A 25,390-nucleotide genomic window follows, 5' to 3' on the forward strand; every position below is an offset into this window, starting at 1 on the left:
GAGTGTATTAATGCATCAACTAACTGTTAACTCACTATTAGTTCCTCAAATAGTTTGGAACTAATTTAACTGGACTTAACTCAGTCAACTGATTTAACTAATTACAACTCAAATATAACTCAATCTTATCTCCTTAATTTAAGGGATAACTCTTGCATAACTTCATAAAAAATTCTAACTTGAATTTCTCCGACTAATTAATTTAAAATAAATTAATTAATTATTTCCAAGTAGCTGTTAAGACTAAATTCGATTTTAATTTACAATTTCATTCAAGGACAAATTAAATTGGAATATTCTTGTTGCCATATTTCAACAGATCTATGCACTCAACATAATCTATTAATAATAAAAAATGAAGTGTGCCTAATTACACAAAGATAATCATAATAACTGCACATGTACTAACTCCAAAAGAATTAAACCGCATTACAATTAAAAGATCCAAAGAAAAATATTATTTGAAAGGATTAAAATTTAAATTAACACATCAAAATTAAAACTAGTTATCTTATATATTGATTTTAATATATATTTAACATTTAACCTAATTTATATATTTATTTTTCAATTAAAATTCATATTGCATGAAAATTAAAAATCATTATGACATAATATGGTATTATTTCAAAGCATTAAAATATCAAAACTAAAAGCATGATTTTCAAAGTACTAAAATTTTAATATTAATGTATATTTTCAAAATTAACATAAATTCATATATTCAATCAAACCTAACCTATATATTCAATAAAATCTAACAAATTAAATTAGTCTATGGACACAAATGGACATAGGACAATTGTGCTATTGTGAATTTGAGTGATTTAGATTTCCCAATCATCTGCATCATCACCAGCACCATTCCTCCATTTCTGAAGTGTGGAGATATTTCATTGTATGGATGTTTCTCTAAACTCCGAACAATGACAAATATTCCACACAATTCACACATGCTTTGTTTATTTTTGTTGCAACATTGACTGTCGGCTACTATTATTTTTATTTTTTATTGTAACATGAATATCTAAAGACTTTATAACTTTGAAATATTAAACTCGTGTAACTGGAAACAAATTGTTGACTCGGCAATAATTTTATGAGAAATTAAAAAATGTTTGACATCCTCCACAACATCTCATTTTTGTACGTGAATTTCATAGAGCTTTCATTGTGCGATGTTTTCTCCACACTCCGCACAATTCATACACACTTTGCGTGTTCATGCTACAACATTGATTATTGGCTACTATTATTTTTATTTGTAATTGGACCACGAATATTTGAAGACTTTATAGCTTTGAAACATTGAACTCACATAACTGGAAATGAATTATCAACTCAACAATAATTTTATGACCAATTTTAAAACAATTGATGTCCTGCACAAACACTCTAAACAATCTTTCCATCAATCAAATTACTCTTGATAACTAAAACATTGAGAAAGTATTAGTAGCAGCCGACAGGGCAATATTGCAACAATAACAAACAAAGTATGTATGAATTATGTGGAAGATTTATCATTGTGTGGAGTGCAGAGAAAACTCTGCACTATGAAATCTCTCCACACTTCACAATGTACTTTGAAATCTCATGCCATGCCATTTGCATTTGAGCAGTATGAAATGGAAAAATTGTGTGGGTAACATGTGCATGTACATATTTCACATTGTATCAAGTTCTTGCACTGTGATCACACAAAATCATCATTTTTCATTCTCAGTTTTGGTTTTCGTTGATATGCGGAGGCGAGAATAGCCACAAAGTTGTGTGAAGGTGACTTTCATTCTATGGAGGAAGCATGTGCGAAGGCGGGAGTTGTGTTGATGTCGATTTCACTGTGAAAAGTGCAAATGTGTGGAGGAAGAATGTGTGGAGGTAGGAATAATGAAATATTTTGGAGACAATTGCGGAAAAAGAGTATTCTTGAAAAACGAAAAAAACTCGGACCCCACATTTCCTTAATCAATCAATTAGTGGTAGAGGCAGAGACTATGTTGCATTGTAGTTATTACCCTCATTTCATTTATATGGAAGAATAAGCAAGTATTTTTTGGGGTAATTTTTCACTTATATCTCAATAACAATAAATCAAATTTGGAAGTTATATTATGTGTTTGTTTATGAATATGGAGATTAAATGAAAGAGAAATATTCTACAAGGTAATTTTCCTTTTCTTGTACCAAAACTTCAAATTTTTCTTTTGCACTTTAATAATAACTATATCAACTAATCCCATCCAAGGATATCTGAAAACAATATCCACAGCATCCACGTTTGTAACATGAAAATCTAATTGCAAGACATATTTATCCATGTTAATCTTCAAATATTGAAAATTTTGAACATTCTCCCCCTCAACTTATGTTCCTTGAATATGCTTTTTGGAATCTTGCAACCTTTTAGCCAAACCAACATTGATAAAATTATGTTTCTTTGTAAGGGTCTATGCATGAAGTTGGGTTACACTTTTTGGCAAGGGAGGGATCATTTTGGGTGGAAAAATATAGCTTGATCGAGCAATATTTGAGCCCACGATCGAGCTCCTTTGTAACCCGAGGTTACAGAGGAGCTCGATTAAGCCTCTATTTGTCATTAAAAACCCTATGCTCAATTGAGCTATAGCTGGATCAAGCCTCTATTTAACCACGATAAGGGATTGATCAAGCGTTTCTTAAACCCTTGATCAAACTATTTGAATTTATATCTCAAACATTCAATCAAGCATTTTAAGCACTCGATTGAGCTGTCGAGGTCCTAAAAAATAGGGTTTTATTTCTCCTTCTGTAAATTTCTTTGCAACACCATTTTGTACCCTTACAGACTTAAGGAAAAATTTGTCCTTATGTGGTATAATTGATATGTTGGATTCATGAAGGAATCCTCTATCCAATGCCATACGAGTATGATATTTTCGAATTCATATGATACTTTTTATCTAATTTCTTCTAAAAATAATGCTTGAAATTTTTTTGGGCAGTTCCAAAGGGGCAGAATAAAAATCAATAACATAAAATATACATAACGCAATATTTCAAAAAATACCACTATCTTGTTTACGTGTCCTCTTCAAAAGGATACTCTTGTTTTTTGAATTTATTTAAACAGTTGAAAAATATCTTACATGAACACATGTGTCTACAAAATGCAATTGAAATATTACTTTACCAACTTCGAAAAATAATAAAAAATATAATTTTGTATAAAAAATATTTTTTAATATGCATAATTTAGTTCTCTCTATATGGATCAATGAACATCAATCTAAACGCGAAGGAGAATGTGCATGAAGCTGTGGTAAAGGAGTGTGGTGCAGGTGTGAATCATGTGGAAGCATCTAACATAACGTGACTATGTTTGCAGCAATCATGGAATAAAGAAATGCGTATTTTTGGTGGTTAGTCATGGACTGCACTCCAATCCTAGATGAGATGGCAGTGAGCCTTAACAACCTTTTTGTTGGAGCTCCAATAGATTGTATCTATCCTCTTCTAACCTAAGCAACTGTAAACCAATTCACCATAAGCAAATCCTATCTAAACTCATGAAAACAACTAAACTAGCAACCTGTAATTCGAATTGCATGTGAAAATGAAAACTCAAAGTGCTGAAACGAAATGGAAACAACACTACAGCAGAGGGGATCTATGGCTCTCAGGTTGGGCCCTAACCTGAGAGCTATAGTCTCCTTAAGAAAACTCAGAGCTAGATCAAAATCTGCCTTCTTTATTCATAATCTGATGTTATGCCAAATTGGCTTACAAAAAGGAACAAAAACTGAGCTCTAGCTCGTACTTTCCAATTACAAGAGTAATGCCAAGGTTCAAAAAGCTTCTCTACAAGGCTACGGCCTCAGTATTTATGCAAAAACGACTATCCAACAGGTGTCCTTGATTTTAGGAGCTCGGCTGTCCAACTAGAGTTCAACTGCAGATCCTGTAGGACGGTCATAACTGCTGTTCCTGTAGAGCAGTTTATAACTGCTGTTCCTGTAGAACAGCTGGATGCTTCTAAGCTCGGAGGGAAGATGGATTGGAGCTCGGAGTTCTTGGTGGGAATCACGAGGAATGTCCCCAAGACCGTGGACATCCTCTCCTAAAAACCAGCAGTGCCACCTCATTGCCTCCTTGTCTCCTTTTCACGTGGTCTTTTCTCCCTTTTAATACAAAAAACCTGAAATCATAATGCATTAGTCACGTAGATAAAGTGTCTACCCTTATTCCTACAAACAACACGAATAAACTAAGAAATGCATGCATAAGCAGTAAAAATTGAATGGTTTGAGCAAATAGAATAGGCCAAAATGAGCCCGAATTGTACCAAAATTGGGGCTCATCATACATCATCCATAAAGTTATTTTTATCCTGCTATTTGTATTAGTCATGAGGTCATTATGTCATCTTGAATTTCAGTCCTTCATGCATCACTAGGTCTTTTAGGGTTTCTCAAGGTTTCATTAGGTCATTAGGGTTGGCAAGGTTCGATTCCATTGCATAAGACCAGCAAGTAAAGGGTGATCAAATAACATCCATTCACCATGTGAAGATTATTTGTAAAGAGAAATGTTTATTTCATTATGTAATTTTATGTCTTTCAAATATAATAATTTCACCATCCCAAGTTGTTAACTCAGTGTTCCAAAGATGAAAAACCATCAAAAGATCAATTTTTCAAAGGAAATATTCTAGTGAAAGAGTAATTTTTCAAAGGGTTAAGTGCATGCCAAAGGGAGTGGTCTTATCCCAAGGGTGTCCAAATCATCATTTTCCACAAGCATTAAACCCTAATTTCCTCACCCATTGAGCTAGGGTTGGCTATGGAATCAGAGACATCTAAGTATATGAGGCATAAGGGAGGTAATTTCAGCAAGTATGAGGCCATTCCAACTCATACACATCATGTCTCCATCATTTTTCAATAATTCATTCCAAGGGACAAATCATTTGCCACACATAAGGCCAGTTTTTCTTCAGACTATGTTTTAGACCAAACAAGGATAAATTTGGCAAATGTGAGAGATTTTTTTGTCCTTAATAGGTCAAGGATGAAAACCCTCCTTCACTTTTTACATAGGTGTCATGCTTTTAGAGAAATGCCAAAAATACGGTTGCTACAAGAGAATTGTTGCACTTCTACAGTGACTTTAGAAAAATCAATTTTTCTTCTAGCTGGATTGTCTAAATGACTTGCGTGATGCATCAATTGATAACTAGATAGAAATATTTTTCTAATGATCTATCATTAGCTCAATTTTCAATTTAGGAAGGCCTCCAAAAGTTTCCTGCAACAACACTCTGCATTTTGCACCCTCATTTTGCAATTTTTTACCAGTCTTGGGAGATTGCATTTTTGACAAGTGAAATGAGCTCCAAATTGAAAACTAAAGGTAGATATGGAAAGTAGACTCGACAAGATTTCCAACAATCTATCCCAAGCCTAATTTGAACGCCAGGAAAGCCTCCAAATGTGGCTTGAAAAATGGTGATGCGCGTCTGTTAAGAGTGTTGCACGTTTTCCCACTGAGGTCCAAGGCCACTCAAAACTCAACAACACACCTCCAAAGTTCATAATTTTGTCACCTAAAGGCTTTCATCACATGAAACAAGTAGGTTTCTCTCTATTTCCTTTGCTCATACATTGTTTACTTGATGTATCATTGTGTTTAATTTTTCCTAAATTAAACTCAAAACCCTAACCTTAAGGCACCTATTTGCCTAGGCTCCCTATACCCTACCCCCAATTCACATCTCCTATCCCTAAAAACCCCTGCCACTGCTACCTCCCTGTTATCCCTTTCACATTCCAAATATCCTTCCCATCCCCTCAAAATTCACTCTCATTACCACATACTCCCTTCATATATATACCCCTCCATCACCTCCCTAGGGTTTTGTTTTTCACTCTAAATTACACAATGGTAGAGGTGGACATGTAGGAAGAGAAAGGCCTACATGAGAAAGAAACATATTTTGAAATTATAGACTTGGACACAATGGAGGATGAACATAAACTTCAAATGGTCATTAAAGGTTAAGATTTTAAGATCAATGAGCTCCAAACCAATATTGATAGGGCAAGATATGTTATTGACTTCCTAGAACAGGAAAACAAGTAGCTAAAAACCAAACACTTCATTGATGAAGTGAAATGCATCAAAGCACAAAGAGAAGTAGAGAAGGCTAAAGTATTTCTTGAAGAGACATTAGAAAAGTATGGTGAACTTGATGATGAGGAGGACCAGCCTCCAAGACAGAGACCTAGGACTAGAGGGTTGCAAAGAGTTCTTGAACTAGAAAGGAAAAGACAATATGAGCTTGCTGAACAACTCACTGTTGATGAACAATGGGAAAACATGATCAATCAAGACCGGGAGTATTGGCTTGATAGAGTCAATGAGCATTTAGAGAAGCTCTTGGCCAAGACTAAGAAGGACAATGACATTCAGAGGAGGATGGCAAAGTATTATGCAAGGAGAAACCAAGTGGCAAGGAGTAATCTCAAAAGAGCTCATGAGAAAATTGAAAAATTGACCAAGCAAGAGGAGAAGAGGAGACTTGACATACTTACTGAGGCATCCCTACATGCCTCTAACCTTTGATCAATCATAAAAGCACATTTTTTGGCATGTTGGACCATTTTTGAGCTTGAAGGAAGTTGTTGTGTTTTCCAGTCCAATTTTTGCACAGTAATGGATGGCAAATGCGCAGCGCCTTGGGTGCTGTGCTCTTTTTTGAGGCATATAATCAACAAAAGGTCAAAATTTTTGGGTTTCTAGTGATGATTACATACACCCTATACATTTTCTAAGGATTTGGAGGAGAACTGGTTGGTCAAAAGGTCAAAAAACACCCAAAAAATGACCTTTCTACCCTCTTTTTTGGCCTGGGCACTGCGCACTAAGAAGTGTTGGGAGAATTGACGTTTGACAGGGCAAATGAACTCCAAATGAAAAAATTCAAGTTGTTCTACAAAGTAGACTTGAAGAGCTTTCCAACAAGCTATTTTGGACCCAATTTGGACACCGGGAAGGCACTACAAAATCCACCTGAATATGAAGGGCATGCCTGGTATTGGCATTGCGCGCCTAGCACTGGTGCTGCACGTTTGACACTTTGTCCAAATTTTCACTGTTTCGTCCCAGTTTTCACTTTCAACATGGAAAATCATGAATTTATCTATGTAAATGATGAGTTAAATGTAATTATCATGTTTCTAGTACTTACTAGGGTAAATACATTAGGTAAGTCAAGTTCATGAGGTGTAATGAATCAGTTTGCTTGGATTAGGGATGAGTCACTTTGATCACCCTATTCTCTTGTTATCGGCTCATCTTTTCTTGGATCTTTCCATCTTATCATGGATTCGACCCCCTGAGGTTAGAATGGGTGGTTTGAAGCCTATATTATGTATTTCCCTAGTCATTTTTAGGGGTTGGACTAAGTGGGATGCTTATGCTTTGATAAAATATCATTTTGTATCAGTTACAGTAGGAGATTAATGAAAAATTGCAGCTATTTCTTTGGGATCCATGTGGTATGATGCTCAGTTTAGTTTTTCTTATGTTTTCATATGCTAAAATGCATTGTTGACTCCATTTCATCATTTGATACTCTTATGTGAATGTATACAAGTTTGAAAGGCAGAATCCATAACTTTTATGCTCTGTTTTGGGTAGAAATTTCACATTCTGCGTTTTCTTCAGTTTAGGAAGAATCAATGAGGTTTACATGCTTTTCCTAGCCCCTCACCTATCTTTTCACCTCATCCATCAAACCCTAAGGTTCTGATCATTGTGCCTACCTTGCTCCATCGAACACCCTACAGTTTTGACCTAATTTCCTTGCCCTAACTGTTTGTATCCTCCTGATCCAGCAAAACCCTTAAAAATCAAATCAAAGCCCTGTGCTACTATACCTAGTCTAATATTAGTTTCTTTATCCAGTCATTTTGTCTGAGATCCTTACAAAGAGAGCCCTCTCCTGGCCTAGTAGGCTAGCTACTTGGCTAAGCGTGGTTTGTGGTTACCCGAGATTTGCCTTATTCATCCTGAGGTTCAATCCAGGTGATAACACATCACATCTGTCAAGGTGAGAGGAGCTCCATGCTCCCTCTGAAAAGAAACCGTGCCCACTCCTAAAACACTATACCTTCTATCATCATCCATCTCTATGCGCATCTTGAGGTCTTTCTCCTCCAAGGCACTGAATAAATTTTTATCACCGGTCATGTGGAATGAGGCTCCACTATCAAGATACTAGACACAACCCATCATCGATGACACCATGCATGCGATGAGGGTAAATTCCATTTCGAACTGAGAGGCTAATGCCTCACCTTCCGATCCTTCCAAGGATCCCTTCTTGGACTTCTTTGATGGGAAATTAGTTGCATAATGTCCCATCTTATGACAATTAAAGTATATTACTTTAGACATGTCACCCTTCTTCCCTCCATGAGAAGAAATCAATTTGAAATGGGAAGCCTTCCCCTTCCCTTTCCTTTCCTTACTTGCTAAGGCCAGATTTTCTCCGTCATCATTCTTGGATGAAGAACCATCTTTTATGCTCCTCCTGATCTCCTCTTGATCCAAAAATGGATCCTAGATAAACCTTTAAGTCTAAAAGACTTCATGCAAGAGGTAAAAGGTGCCAAATGGCACAAATCCTTTGTAAATCAGAGGAAAATGAAAATCGCATGCTACTCCTAGATATAGTCTCATAGCAGAGATCTCCTCATTCTGAATCCAACGCAACTTGGAGGGGCAAAAATGGACTCTGGATGGAGTTATTGTAAAATGAAAATTTCCCAATGTCCTTAGAAAAGGAGGAAATTTCATTAAATTTTGAACTATATTGAAAATTTTGATTGTAGGCTCATCGGCCAATCCACAACTGACACATGGCAGGCTGGGATTGGGCCACATGGCCCACTCTAATTTGTTTAAGAAGCATTGATATTGCATCAGTAGATGGCTATATAAAGGAGGAACCGCAAGTCTTAAGGCATTGCGACATGTGATTGCTGAAATATTGCATCGCTTAAAACCAAAGGGAAGGACTTATCCACAGGCACGGTGACTTGCCGATGTGCGATCGCCGATATCGGCGGATCGCAATCGACACTGGCATAGACTATTATATAAAGAGGCATCGGACTTGTGCGATCTACGATTGTGACTTGTCACATCGCAGTATCGCGTCGGCACAACACATGGAGCGGGGCCACATATATATGTATATGGGCGATCCGATGGCCGGAACCGATGGTGATATAAACCAGGTTTTATATATTTCAAAGTCTGCCGAAAGCGTTTCTTTTATGCATTTTTGTATATCTCACTTATTAAGCAAAGTACAAAGGGGAAGCACAATGCGATTTAAACCGGACCTGAAAGGGTTCCGAAATGGGAATATATAATTACACATCCGCCAAACCCATGTTTGCATTAATTTCACCATTTTTCACTGTATTTTCGCAGTTTCGTTTATTAAACGAAATGCGAAGGATGAAGGCCAACTGCGATATGTGATAGCGATTATAGGCAGACCCGATGGGAGTTTGGGGCGCGATTATGGATATTTGAAGTCTGGGAACTATGTTTTGCTGCGGAATTTCCCGTGTATTACAACGTTCTCTGTAAAACATAGAATAATTGTTTTTAAGGGATTTCAAGCGCTGATGACATCATCTGTTACGGAACAGGTGATCGTCTACCCAAAGGGTGTTATGCAATAATTATTGAACGCTCAGAAGAGGGATTCGAGCAGACTGTAGCCAGAAGTTGTAGAGCCTGAAAGAGATAACCAACAAACAGCGCGATTTGGCTTTTAAGCCATGAATGTCAAAGACACAAGGCTGCTGAGTTATTGTTGGTGGCCAAATTGTTATTTGTTGCTGAATGTTGAAAGTAATAGCAGTAAAGAAGTGAAAAGTAGCTGAGGGAGCCTTTGGGGTCACTTGAAGTTCAAGTGAAAAGCCAGAGAGTGTGAAGGTTGCAGAAGGCAGAAAGAAGCCAAGAGCTAGAGAGCCAAAGAGCCAAAGAGCCAAGAGTCAGAGCCAATAGCCAGACCCAAGAGCTAGAGCTTCAAGAGCCAGAGGGGATTAAATGGTGTCTGAACCCACTTTTTTTGTGTAGAACAACAGGAGTTGAGTCAAAGACTTATAAAAAAGACTTACACCATAATCCCAGAGAGCCTAGTTCAATTCACTAGAGCTCACGGAGATGTAGCCCAAGATTTGTGGGTGAACTCCTAATTAATATTGTTGTCTATGTGTCTTCTTTATTGTTGTATTATCTCCACTTCTTTATTTACTATTATATGCATTTATGTATTAGTTTCAACACACTAATTTATAGCACATAATCAGTGAAAACAAATACAAGCATACACCTATAATTTCAAGCATTTCTTAATTCCACATTGGTTAATCATAAAAGACTTGGGAAAAATCAAGCTTTGGAAGTGGGAGAGGTTCTTATAAGCTAGACAAGAAGCCTAAGAGCCCCATTTTTAGATCACCTCCTACATAAGATCCGACCACAATGATTCCCAATCCGACAGTTTCTCCCTTCCATTCACAGAGTCCTGGTAGCTATTCCAACTCTTTGGAAGGCCAAGGAGAGCGAGGCTCACCATATCATCATCGGCAGTAGTTATTCCCACACTACCAATCTCATCTCTGCAGGTGGTGAGCTTGTTCAGATATGTGGAAATAGTATCACCCTTCTCCATCTTGATTCTTTGAAGCTTATCCTTGAGCGCCAATTTCCTCTGGTCACTACAATTTTGGTAGAGGTCCTTCAATTTCTTCCACATTGAAAATGGAGTATCCTTCCCATGGAGACTCGAGACAATATGGTCTCGAACTCCCTCAAGGATGATCTGTCTCGCCTTTGCCACACATTTCTTCCACTCATCCAACTCTTGTGCATTAGTTGAAGTTGGCTTTGGTATTTCTTGATCAATGAATTCCTTCAAGCCATTCTCTTCTAATACAGCCTCCATTCTATCTTTCCATGTTATGTAATTTGAGCTACCTTCCAAGGCATACTCAAGTCTCAAGCCATAGAACATCATTGGCCAACCTTGAAGTATGATATGAATTCAATTTGCACCTGCAACCTCGAACTTCAAACTTCAAATTCTCTTCTCAGTACATTGTTCACAGCTTTGATACCATGTAGAAAGTATGTGATAGGTTAACCCGATAATGCAATATAAATCAAAGTAGAATACTATAACCTTCTACTATCAATTTGCGGAAGCTTAAAGATCGAGCTGAACAATATAACTATAAGAAGAAGAATCAATGGCACAATACACATGAAAATACTTTAGGGAAAGCCTCAGCTAAAAACCCCACCCTATTGTATTATCATACATGGTGGAAATACATAGGAATTATATAAATCCTTAGCTCCCAGTATAATCCATAAAGATGCTCACAGGTAATCTTGGCTTCTCTCCAGCCTTTCTCTTTGCCCTCCAAGCTCCTATTTCCTTGCGTTGTTCCTTGTGGATCATTTGCCTATTACCAAGTGGAAAACCAAGCCTTCAAAACTGCGCAATCCTCAAGGATGAATCCTTGACTACATGCATGAGTTTTCTCCATGAGAAAACACATGCAACTGATAGTACACTGTCCTTGAACATTAATCTCAACTGGGTCTTTCTCATAATAGACATGCATGAGTTTTTGATGAGGGAATCTTCAGTTAACTGGAGTAGCACTAGTTGAGTGCATTAATGCATCAACTAACTGTTAACTCACTATTAGTTCTTCAAACAATTTGGAACTAATTTAACTGGACTTAACTCAGTCAACTGATTTAACTAATTACAACTCAAATATAACTCAATCTTATCTCCTTAATTTAAGGGATAACTCTTGCATAACTTCATTAAAACTTCTAACTTGAATTTCTCCGACTAATTAATTTAAAATAAATTAATTAATTATTTCCAAGTAGCTCTTAAGACTAAATTCGATTTTAATTTACAATTTAATTCAAGGACAAATTAAATTGGAATATTCTTGTTGCCGTATTTCAACAGACCTATGCACTCAACATAATCTATTAATAATAAAAAATGAAGTGTGCCTAATTACACAAAGATAATCATAATAATTTCACATGTACTAACTCTAAAATAATTAAACCGCATTACAATTAAAAGATCCAAAGAAAAATATTATTTGAAAGGATTAAAATTTAAATTAACACATCAAAATTAAAACTAGTTATCTTATATATTGATTTTAATATATATTTAACATTTAACCTAATTTATATATTTATTTTTCAATTAAAATTCATATTGCATGAAAATTAAAAATCATTATGACATAATATGGTATTATTTCAAAGCATTAAAATATCAAAACTAAAAGCATGATTTTCAAAGTACTAAAATTTTTATATTAATGTATATTTTCAAAATTAACATAAATTCATATATTCAATCAAACCTAACCTATATATTCAATAAAATCTAACAAATTAAATCGGTCTATGGACACAAATGGACATAGGACAATTATGCTATTGTGAATTTGAGTGATTTAGATTTCCCAATCATCTGCATCATCACCAGCACCACTCCTCCATTTCCGAAGTGCGGAGATATTTCATTGTATGGATGTCTCTCTAAACTCTGAACAATGACAAATATTCCACACAATTCACACATGCTTTGTTTATTTTTGTTGCAACATTGACTGTCGGCTACTATTATTTTTATTTTTTATTGGAACATGAATATCTAAAGACTTTATAACTTTGAAATATTAAACTCGTGCAACTGGAAACAAATTGTTGGCTCGGCAATAATTTTATGAGAAATTAAAAAATGTTTGACATCCTCCACAACATCTCATTTTTGTACGTGAATTTCAGAGAGCTTTCATTGTGCGATGTTTTCTCCACACTCCGCACAATTCATACACACTTTGCTTGTTCATGCTACAACATTGATTATTGGCTACTATTATTTTTATTTGTAATTGGACCACGAATATTTGAAGACTTTATAGCTTTGAAACATTGAACTCACATAACTAGAAATGAATTATCAACTCAACAATAATTTTATGACCAATTTTAAAACAATTGATGTCCTGCACAAACACTCTAAACAATCTTTCCATCAATCAAATCACTCTTGATAACTAAAACATTGAGAAAGTATTAGTAGCAGCCGACAGGTCAATATTGCAACAATAACAAACAAAGTATGTATGAATTATGTGGAAGATTTATCATTGTGTGGAGTGCAGAGAAAACTCCGCACTATGAAATCTCTCCACACTTCACAATGTACTTTGAAATCTCATGCCATGCCATTTGCGTTTGAGCAGTATGAAATGGAAAAATTGTGTGGGTAACATGTGTATGTACATATTTCACATTGTATCAAGTTCTTGCACTGTGATCACACAAAATCATCATTTTTCATTCTCAGTTTTGGTTTTCGTTGATGTGCGGAGGCGAGAATAGCCACAAAGTTGTGTAAAGGTGACTTTCATTCTATGGAGGAAGCATGTGCGAAGGTGGGAGTTGTGTTGATGTCGATTTCACTGTGAAAAGTGCAAATGTGCGGAGGAAGAATGTGTGGAGGTAGGAATAATGAAATATTTTGGAGACAATTGCGGAAAAAGAGTATTCTTGAAAAATGAAAAAAACTCGTACCCCACATTTCCTTAATCAATCAATTAGTGGTAGAGGCAGAGACTATGTTGCATTGTAGTTATTACCCTCATTTCATTTATATGGAAGAATAAGCAAGTTTTTTTTGGGGTAATTTTTCACTTATATCTCAATAACAATAAATCAAATTTGGAAGTTATATTATGTGTTTGTTTATGAATATGGAGATTAAATGAAAGAGAAATATTCTACAAGGTAATTTTCCTTTTCTTGTACCAAAACTTCAAATTTTTCTTTTGCACTTTAATAATAACTATATCAACTAATCCCATCCAAGGATATCCGAAAACAATATCCACAGCATCCACATTTGTAACATGAAAATCTAATTGCAAGACATATTTATCCATGTTAATCTTAAATATTGAAAATTTTGAACATTCTCCCCCTCAACTTGTGTTCCTTGAATATGCTTTTTGGAATCTTGCAACCTTTTAGCCAAACCAACATTGATAAAATTATGTTTGTTTGTAAGGGTCTATGCATGAAGTTGGGTTACACTTTTTGGCAAGGGAGGGATCATTTTGGGTGGAAAAATATAGCTTGATCGAGCAATATTTGAGCCCTCGATCGAGCTCCTTTGTAACCCGAAGTTACAGAGGAGCTCGATCAAGCCTCTATTTGTCATTAAAAACCCTATGCTCAATTGAGCTATAGCTGGATCAAGCCTCTATTTAACCACGATAAGGGATTGATCAAGCATTTCTTAAACCCTTGATCAAACTATTTGAATTTATATCTCTAACATTCAATCAAGCATTTTAAGCACTCAATTGAGCTGTCGAGGTCCTAAAAAATAGGGTTTTATTTCTCCTTCTGTAAATTTCTTTGCAACACCATTTTGTACCCTAGCAGACTTAAGGAAAAATTTGTCCTTATGTGGTATAATTGATATGTTGGATTCATGAAGGAATCCTCTATCCAATGCCATACGAGTATGATATTTTCGAATTCATATGATACTTTTTATCTAATTTCTTCTAAAAATAATGCTTGAAATTTTTTTGGACAGTTTCAAAGGGGCATAATAAAAATCAATAACATAAAATATACATAACGCAATATTTAAAAAAATACCACTATCTTGTTTACGTGTCCTCTTCAAAAGGATACTCTTGTTTTTTGAATTTATTTAAACAGTTGAAAAATATCTTACATGAACACATGTGTCTACAAAATGCAATTGAAATATTACTTTACCAACTTCGAAAAATAATAAAAAATATAATTTTGTATAAAAAATATTTTTTAATATGCATAATTTAGTTCTCTCTGTGTGGATCATGCTTATATATATATATATATATATATATATATATATATATATATATATATATATATATATATATATATATGTTACACATTTTAGACTAAGTTATGCTACGTGAACGCACACATATCTCTTAAGATGTGCGAACATTTGCATGGACAAGCATCTCATTTAATGGAAAATTGAGAGATTAGTTTTCTTTGTACCCTTTATAGTGCCATAAAATTATCTATCTAACTATATTCTTTCACATTCTCCATATGGAATTTTAGTTATTTATAGGGAGAAATGAGCCACACCATATATATTATTTATTTGTTAAATGAATGATAATATTCACTTTCTAACTTGTTAGATCTTTTAACCTTGTCCATTTTGTATATTCTTCAATATTAGGTCCATTACATCTCCCTATAACATACATCTTTCCAAAAATAGAACTAAGGTTTTGAGGAATTAATTTAATTTTTAATGTTATTCTTTATGTAACTAGGGCTAGAGGTGATGATTATAAAATTATAATAACCTTTGCAATAATTCTCTAATTGGTTATTATAGCAACAATAATGAAATACCATATTCACTTTTGCATTTATTAGTACTAGTTTGACTGGAATCTAGACACTCTATCAAAATATATCTAATATGAAATCTATGTGCATGCTTAACCAAAGATATCATGTTTGTTTTTTAGTGGAACTTAGATTTATAGTTGGTTTCTTCAAATTATGCATATAAAGTTTCAAAAATCAGCATGAATGTTGTTATCCTCTATTTTCCTTAAAAAAACAACAAACATATACATCTTTTTTGTGCAAAAAATAGCTTTGATCCCACTTATAATGAACATTGATATGTAAAAGATACAAAATAAATAATTAATTTCATATATATCAAATGCACTCCTTATAAATAACACAAGAATATAGAGAACCTTCAAAGTGGAGTGACACCATCAACTACACTTTATGGGAGGAATCACTTCGAGCCATGTTTGATACAAGAATAAACACTCATTTATCCCATACAACAATATTGATATGTATTTATCATAATATCTGGGTAATACTCTTAAAAGTTGAGGAGCTTGTACTTGACGTATCCTCGCTCTTGCGAGCTTTAAGCTTGTTGGCAATGTTCCCTTTCGTGGGGAGTTTCTTAGGGAGATTGGGAACTTTTCAAGAGCTTTATGAGAGCTTGATTTGAGCACTCCCTTTTTTTGCGAGTTTGTAAAAACTCCTTACTTAGGAGCTTTTAGAAGCTTCATGGAAAGCAAGGAGCTTTTATAAGATCTTGACCAATTGAATATATCAATCATATCATTTTGAAAATTTCAAGATTGTATGTATTAAGAGGGCTTATCCTTTCTAGCTATTTAGATCTTTTCACACTCAAAATATAGGCTCATAGTGTCCTTATGTGAGCAAATATGGATTTTTTTATATCGTCATTAAAATATTAAATAAATCTAATTCATGTCTTAAATGTTTATAGCTATCTCACATTATTTTAATAAATTGATATAACAATTGAGGATCATACACAAAATTAAACACAAAATATTTAAAATGAAAATTTGATATTAGTTGAAACAACCAATTCATTCACATGAGAAATAAGCAATTATCATCATACAAAAAAGGTAGAGACAACCATGCACTAACTACTTTTGAGAACAATAATGGATACTAATACTTAACAATTATTATTGTGTTAACAAATTGATAAAATAGGATGGCGTTATACGCCGAATTTACAAAACATGTCATAATACGAAATATATATTAGATATAGTCATTCATAGTAGATGATCAATTTAATTTAATGTCACATAAACCCAATTTATGTGTATCTGAACATAAACATAGGGGTGTGAGAAAATTTAAAAGGATTAAACTTATGATCACTATTAAGTATTTAAAAGACTAAAATAGTTTAGGTAATGAAATTACTCAATTATATTTTATTTTAATTTTTGAAAATCTACTTTATTTGTATATGTTTATAGATTTTTTAAAATATATTATTATTACTCTCAATTTGTTGTTTCTAGTAAATTTAAGCAAACTTTCAGCTGCAATAGATATTCATACCAAGTATCCTATATACCCATGTTCTAGAAACTCATATACAATAAGTATTTATACATTTTCAATATTATTCCGAAAGGTCTATGTTAACTACTAATTATTATTATATTATTTCTTCTTAATTATATAGTGAACATAATTTTACCCAACAACTATGAAATAAACTTATTTCAAGATTATGATCACATTACATTCATTATTCCTTTAGATATATCATAGTATGAAATAAACTTATTTCAAGATTATGATCACATTACATTCATTATTCCTTTAGATATATCATAGTAAATTTTAAAGATAAAATTTCACACCAAATCTTTATTATTATCTTATTCTTTGTCTTTTTTATTTTTATTTTTACTAAAATTGTCCTATCTTCTCTCCTACACATTACATTCATTATTCCTTTAGATATATCATAGTAAATTTTAAAGATAAAATTTCACACCAAATCTTTATTATTATCTTATTCTTTGTCTTTTTTATTTTTATTTTTATTTTTACTAAAATTGTCCTATCTTCTCTCCTACATTTTTTTAGTGAAAACTTCAAAAAAAAAATCTTTCTTCTAGATTCCAAGACTTTTCCTTAATTCTATGACCGTTGACTTCTTTTATTTATAAATATTTTTATACAAATATCTTGTATCTTCAATTAGCCAACAATACAGTAACATTTTTTTTTGTGAAAACTCAAAAAAATCTCTTTCTTCTCTTTCTTCTAGATTCCAAAACTTACCATTAATTCTGTGAACGTTGACTTCTTTTATTTATATATATTTTTGATCCTTCTTTGCCTACCAAATTACTCTACTTTATATTAATTTTTACCATGTGACAATTTAATATGTAAAATTACGCTTTACATATAAATTAATATATTTTTTAGAAACAAATTAAATATTAAAAATATATTTTAAATAAAAATTTAATTATTTAACAAAATGGTTATAATTTTCTTTTAACGATATACGAGAAACAAAATTTTTCGCACTAAACATTTTGTTTATTCTAAAGCTTATTTGATAAAAATGTCTATGAATTTTTTTAATTTTAAATTTTAGCAAAAATAAATTGTAGTCAGTTTGATGCGAAAATATATTAAGCCAATATAAAATCATGATAATATAGGATATCGAAATGCTCTTCTCATTGAATTGGCATAGGCTTACGAACTCTGTAATGGGCATGGAATTTCACAAAATTGGCATAGGCTTAAGGACTCTGTAATGGGCATGGAATTTCACAAAATTGGCATAGGCTTAAGGACTTTATAATGGACATGGAATTTCAGAAATTTCACAAAATTGGCATAGGCTTCAGGACTTTATAATGGGCATGGAATTTGAAATCTTTTCGGTATGTTTATTTATTTATTTTAATGGGTATAAGTAAATTTATAAAGTGTTATTTGATTATTCTTATTTATATTTATGTAAATTTATAAAGGGTTATTTGATAACTAATTTTATGTGTAATAGTGTTAGAAGAAATTTAAGATATGTAAAATGTAGGGATGTATTTAGGTTAATTTAATGTATTAATTTTATAATAATTTATGTTAAAAATGTATTTAACATATTTATGGGTGTAGTTGTTGTTGGAGTTTATTATAATTTATATTTCATTTTAGTTGGCCAGAATTCGGGCAAAAAAGTTTCAACAAATCTTGCGGAAGGAGTGTTTAAATCATGTTTTGGAAGGTGGAAATGGATTCAGAACCATAAAAAATTTCTAAGGCACCTAAAAGAATCTTATCAAAATATTGCCAAATTTTCATGATTTTATGGGAAAAAAACAATTCTACCTAAAATTCATTAAACATTTATTTGATTTTTCTTTTGTTTAGGTAAGGAATAGTGTTTATAGATTTTGAACCAATAACTTAAATTTTAATAAGTATTTTAACAATATACCTAATTATTAATTTAATGATTAAGTTAGTTTAGATTTATTTTAAATCTAGATTTATCAAGAACTGAAAATGACTAAATTTGAAATTAAAATGAATCTAAGTTGATACTTTTGCATTTGATAATAGATTTCATCAAATGACCAAATTTGAAATTAAAATAAATCTAAATTGATACTTTTGCATTTCATAATAGATTTCATCAAACTTTTAAATATATTTCATCATAACAAATACCTAAATTTATAAACTCAAATACCGTAAATTTATAAACCATAATAATTTTATAGTTTAATTTAATTTTATAAATTAAAATTTTATTTTTAATTTTATTTTATCCTACAACATGATTATTTTATATTTATTATTATTTTACAACATACAACATGATTATTTTATATTTATTATTATTTTAAATATTTTATTATTTATTATATAAATTTGTTTGCGAGAAATATAAAATTTAACCCCTCTTAATGCGTCAAGATAGGACCAAGGGACAAATCATCGTTTCCTGTGACTTTGGCTGGTGCTTTAAAGTATGATTTGTGTTAGTACTGGACAGGGTTAATAGTACTCAGAAACGACTACGTTCATTTAATAATTTATAAAATAAAAGAAACCTAACTTGTATTTTTAACGAAATGTATTAATTGCATTTCAAAGACAAATAACATTTTAAAGATAAATAAGTAATGCATTAAGACTTAGAAACTAATTAAGGTTATCATTGATTTTTATAAATCGTTGACGGGACACTTCATTGAATCCTTCCAATTGTAACTGCACGAGTAGGGATAACAGCTGTCCTCACTACGCACATTTCAGTCGCTGGGCACCCTGCGTTGAAGACGTGCCGGAGGGCGGCGTTGAATGCGTGCCAGAGGTTATGCAGATGGAATTTGACACGCAAATTGTTTGGCAAGTTGTGATTGGTAGATTAAATAATGGAATTTTTTGCAAAATTTTTAAAGTTTTGGGTTGAAATTGAAATTTGAAAAATAAGCTGAAAAGGTGTGAACTGTCATGATGTAATGGTCTATTTTGAAAAAAAAAAAATGGGGGTGGCTAATTCCTTGAAGAAGTATTTATTAGGTCATATATACAATATTTTACATGTATCCAGCCAGATAAGCATCACATCAATCAAACATCATTGACCATATATCAATATGCACTGACCATCAAACAATTGGCTGCAGAGCAGCATCACCATAGTGAATGGAAACTGGGCGTATATCAATATGCACTGACCATCAAACAATTGGCTGCAGAGCAGCATCACCATAGTGAATGGAAACTGGGCGTGGCACGAATAAGCCGGCAGCCCCGCAGTTCAACCATGCACTCATATGCAAAGATAAATTTGTTTTGAAATTCTATGAAAGATAAGTTTGTTTTGAAATTTCAACCATACTTGCCAATTTGAAACGCTGTTTTGAAATTCCTACTCTACGGGCAAGTTTGATTGAAATTCTTTCTCTACTTGCAAGTTTGATTGAGTTAAAATTATATGTTTGAAAAACTGTTTTAATATTCCATGACTAATAAGTTTGTTTTGAAATTCCAAACTCTACTTACTATGTTTGAAAAGCTGAGAAAAACCATGTTTGAAAAGCTGTTTTGAATTCCATTGCTAATAGGTTTGTTTTGAAATTCCAACCCATGACTGATGGGTTTGTTTTGAAATTCAACACTATTTGCCGGTTTGAAACACTGAGAACCATATGACCTGCTCTGGTTTACAGATTTAATTTTAACTACAGTTTACCAATCCCCCTCCTCGTTCCTCCAGGAGGAATCAGCTCGGTACAGATTGAATGCAATGACTATTTTATGCATACAAGAGACCGAATGGTGCGTGGAAGTTTATCGCTCAAGTTTTGATGATGTCGAAATAATAGTTTCAGGATACCAATTCCAGTAGACTGTCCTACTTCAGGGTTTCTGTTATTGAAAGTAAGCCTTTACTTACCTTTTGCAAGGAACTTCGTCCATTTTGCTGGTAATTCCCAATCCCAATCGCTTCCAGATCATTGCTTCTTGTGTCTCTGTGATCTAACTCTATCCATTTTATAGCGGCCTGTATACCATATTCATCAGTAACCTTTACATACGTCTGCCAGTTCGAAGATCATGAAAATATACCTTAATACTTACAAACGGGCGACTATTATCTTCCATTTGATCGGCTTATTATTCATTCTCAGTTTTCCTTCCGTTATATCAGTCGAGCGGTCATATACATGCAATAATACTTCTACTTACGCTAATGGAAGTACATTTTCCAGCAATTTGAATAGGGTAATGGGTGATCTGGTGAAGAACGCACCTCAAACAGGGTTCAACACTTCTTTCTATGGCAAAAGTCCTAACAGAATCTATGGCCTCCTCCAGTGCGAAGGTAACATATCTAAACAAGACTGTTCAATCTGTTCACAAGAAGCAAACGAGAGTGTTATACAACGCTGCGGAAATGACGTCGGCGGTCGAGTATGGATGGTTCACTGCTTCCTGCGATATGAGAAATTCGACTTCATTTCAAAGCTAGACACCGACGGGAATTATCTGGTGAACACAAACGACATTAGTAGTAATGTAAAAAGTTTTAGGAGCACCACTTCAGATCTCCTTTCCAACCTTTCTGATCAAGCTTATGCTCCTGCAAACAAGGGATTCGCTGAAGGAACAGCTGAGGATTCTTCTATTGGAACCATTTATGGTCTGGTTCAGTGTTGGAGAGATATATCCATCAACGACTGCAAATCTTGTTTGCAATTGGCAAGGTCTAACCTCTACCAATGTTGTTCTATTAAGCAAGGAGCTCAAGCTTATTTGGGAAGCTGCACGGCCCATTATGAAATATACCCCTTTTTTGACACTTCTAGTGGAGGGAATAGCCCTAGTCCATCTCCACCTCCACCTCCGTCTGCCTCCTCCAGGGCAAACCCTCCCACAGTAGCTGCCCACGCTCCTTCGGCTAATGGAACTTCACCCACCCCGTCAAGTAATCTCTCTCTCTACTGCTTCTACTTTTATCATTCGCCGCTCTTCAGTATTACACAAATTGATTGCAATTTCAATTTCTGTAAATAACATATTGCATGATCTACTGTACAGAAGGTTCTTCTTCAAAAACTTTACCCATAATATTGGGGATCGTGGGAGGCGTGGTTCTAGCGTTAATGGTCTGTTTGTTTGCCTTGCGGAGGAGATTGAAATCTGCTATTTTACCGAGGCAAATAACCCATGCGCAGAATGAAGGTAGAATCTGCACTCTGTGCCTCTGTTTCGCATGGCCAAACTTAAGCTATCTCATCAAATTAGATTCTCATTCACCTTTTTTTGGTCGAGAATGATCCAGAATCGACGCTACTCAAGCAGGAGCAAATTGTCTTCACCTTAGAAGCTCTCGCAGAAGCAACGGATAATTTTGATGAAAACAAGAAGCTTGGAGAGGGAGGGTTTGGTCCTGTATACAAGGTATGTATGTACCTATTATTATTATTAGCATATGAAATTGCATGACATAACGAAGACGAAGAGGGTTTTTCCCATAGGTTGTTGATAGGCTTAATTTTTTCAGGGAATAACCAGAGACGGAAAGGAAATAGCAGTGAAGAAGTTGTCTGTAAGATCTGGACAGGGAAAACGAGAGTTTATGAATGAAGTGCAGCTTGTAGCCAATGTTCAACACCGAAATCTGGTAAAGCTGCTTGGGTGTTGTGCCGAAGGACCCGAAAGGTTGCTTGTCTACGAGTATTTCCGGAACAAGAGTCTTGACACCTTTCTGTTTGGTAAGTCAGTTTGGACATTTTTTGGTTGAGAGAAAGATGATAAATCTTTCATACATTTAATCGGATTGATTATTTAAAAGATTTCGAATTCTGTATTTTGTAAATACAAATACAGATCCAGAGAAGAAGAGGCATCTTGATTGGCATAAACGCTACAACATCATAATGGGTATAGCGCGTGGCCTTCTTTATCTTCACGAGGATTCACAGTTGCGAATTATTCATAGAGACATTAAAGCCAACAATATTTTGCTGGATGAGGGATTGAATCCGAAGATTGCAGACTTTGGGTTAGCAAGACTCTTTCCTGAAGACGAGTCCCATATCCAAACAAGAGTTGCAGGGACATAGTAGGATTATTTCCCTTTACCCTTCCCTAATAAAATTTATGAACAGTTCACTTTTATGCAATCGTGTGATTTAGGCACATTAAACGCCCTACTTACTTGGAGAATTTTGGTTGGAGTATGCAGCGGTTACATGGCGCCAGAGTATGCAATGCAGGGGCAATTATCTGTAAAGGTTGATGTCTATAGTTTTGGAGTGCTGGTCCTTGAGATTGTAAGTGCAAGGAAAAATAGTGATGCCAATCTTCCCGATGAAATGCAAAGCCTATTAGAATGGGTAAGACTTCATTTCACGAATGCTTTTTTATATGAGCAACCGTGGTTGGAGATAATGGAGATGTTAAGTGAGTAGGCCTTTGCCTTGGATGTTTGTGATGCAGGCATGGAGATTATACAAGCGAGGGTGTCTTCTAGATATGATAGATTCTACATTGACCGAAACATGCAGGGAGGAGCAAGCTTTAAGATGCATTCAGGTTGGGCTTCTATGTACCCAAGCAGATGCAGGCCTCCGTCCAATTATGTCTAATGTTATCTTGATGATCTCCAGCGCTTCTGTGACATTAGCAAATCCAACGAAGCCCGCATTTGTAAAAAGTAGCGACAGCCGCGGAGTATCCACAGCCGGCAGCTCTAGCAGTGGGATTCAGCAGTCACGGACCTCTGCCACCGTATCATATGTGTCGTCTGCCTCTCCACAGAATCCTTTGGTTCCTTCCCTAAATGATGTCACCATTAGTGAATTGGAGGCTAGGTAGGCACAAAATCTTCACAGCACATTCACCATTAGTAAATTAGAGGCTAGGTAGGTACATAATCTTCACGGTCCATTCTAAATAAAGTGGGTTTCAGACTATTGAAAAAAAATAGTAAAGTGGGTTTCAGTGGATAACAGTATTTTAATGGATGTGAAAGTGGTACTTCAACATCCATTTTGTTTCTGCACATATTTCCCATTACTAAAATCAAGTCATAGAAGGCTGGCCTTCGAGATTCAAGATTTTCGCGGAGGCACTTATTGATTAGAGCCATGGTAGTAGCTTCTTTCATACCCACACAATTCTGAAGAACATTAAATCAGTGATGCATAATAGCTGGTGGTTATTAGTGAGCAGTGCACACACCTGCTGTGCTTAATGAATGAATGGCAGATGTAATGACAGATGTATACACTTTATAAATTTTACCCAAAATTTTATCATTACCGTACCATTCAGTATATTTGAAGGGTTATTTGGGAATCTGGGATTTTAGTCGAATGCCGCTTTCTGACAGATTTGAAGAATTTCCTACGGTATTCATGCTGTCAACCATTTGTGAGGCACTGAAGTCTATTTCGTGGCAATGTTATAGTATCTTAGGCAAGTGCACTATGATTATGTTTTGTTAATTTATTCACAAAATTAAGCCGGCCTCCATTGTAGTATTATTGTTCTCTTGGTTTTCTTTTATTTAATAAAATATGATATCCCTATTGTATCTTACTGTATAAATATTTCTCTGTTTTATTAGGAAGTGCTTCCAGTTATAATGCTCTGAGTAGTGAATGTGATTTTTTTGTAACATATTAGGATATTTTCCAGATGTCTTAATAAATTTTATTAATATGTGTGGTTCTTATATGAAATAAAGTGGATGACTACTCGACCTCAAAGGTTTGGCTTATGCCCAAAAAAAACCAATAGCTTCATATGAAAAGTGAAACTTCAGATCATGCTAAAGTACGCCACTTAAATGAAAAGTGAAACTTTAGAGTGCGCTAAAATATGTCAGTGAAGTGGGGCGTTGAGAGTGATCATAATTGCACTTCTTTGCACTCAAGGCTCTTCGGGTGACCAACAATGTCACAGGGTTTGTGAATGGTAAGCAAAGCAACATTTCAGAGATTCGTGTTCAGCGTACACAATCAGCAATTTTACTGGATGGCTGAACATGATAGAGGCTTTATGGAGTAGCAGAAGGGACTATACAATTTCACATATTGATGGGAAAAAACAAAAGAGCAGATGCTTTATCCAAAATGGGTCTATTTTCTCCCTAAGGCGTCTAGAGGATGCAGATCAAGGTGGACAACATCTCCTACCAGATCCAAGACTTGGATGCAGATCAAGGTGGACAACATCTCCTACCAGATCCAGGACTTTTGCTTACCCGGTACATAATTTTTCTTCCTAATGATGAATATCTGGTATGTATCTATTTCCCACTGTTTTTGCCTTTAAAGGAATTCTCATATATTTTGTCACAGGGATCAATTTTCTC

The 25,390-nt window shown here is 34.3% G+C and overlaps 1 protein-coding gene across 1 annotated transcript; it reads left to right on the plus strand.

The window, feature by feature from the left end:
- The first annotated feature begins 20,475 nt into the window (after window positions 1-20,475).
- On the plus strand, window positions 20,476-24,534 carry LOC149222897 (cysteine-rich receptor-like protein kinase 10). The gene is made up of 7 exons (XM_089385663.1): window positions 20,476-21,991; window positions 22,105-22,248; window positions 22,349-22,467; window positions 22,571-22,781; window positions 22,897-23,131; window positions 23,255-23,405; window positions 23,509-24,534. The coding sequence occupies exons 1-7, from the start codon at window positions 21,121-21,123 to the stop codon at window positions 23,884-23,886; spliced, it is 2,109 nt and encodes a 702-aa protein (XP_089241789.1). The 5' UTR covers window positions 20,476-21,120; the 3' UTR covers window positions 23,887-24,534.
- Window positions 24,535-25,390: the final 856 nt, after the last annotated feature.

This window comes from Pinus tabuliformis, chromosome Q, assembly GCF_031772625.1.
Source record: "Pinus tabuliformis cultivar Carrire ecotype Pingquan chromosome Q, CPIR1, whole genome shotgun sequence".
In the NCBI taxonomy this organism is placed as follows: Eukaryota; Viridiplantae; Streptophyta; class Pinopsida; order Pinales; family Pinaceae; genus Pinus; species Pinus tabuliformis.

Excerpts from the sequence above, each read along its gene's own strand:
- LOC149222897 (XM_089385663.1), top strand. The coding sequence starts at position 21,121 with ATGAAAATATACCTTAATACTTACAAACGGGCGACTATTATCTTCCAT. Across the intron at positions 21,992-22,104 it reads AACTTCACCCACCCCGTCAA|AAGGTTCTTCTTCAAAAACT; the intron begins GTAATCTCTCTC and ends TCTACTGTACAG. Across the intron at positions 23,406-23,508 it reads TGCAAAGCCTATTAGAATGG|GCATGGAGATTATACAAGCG; the intron begins GTAAGACTTCAT and ends TTTGTGATGCAG.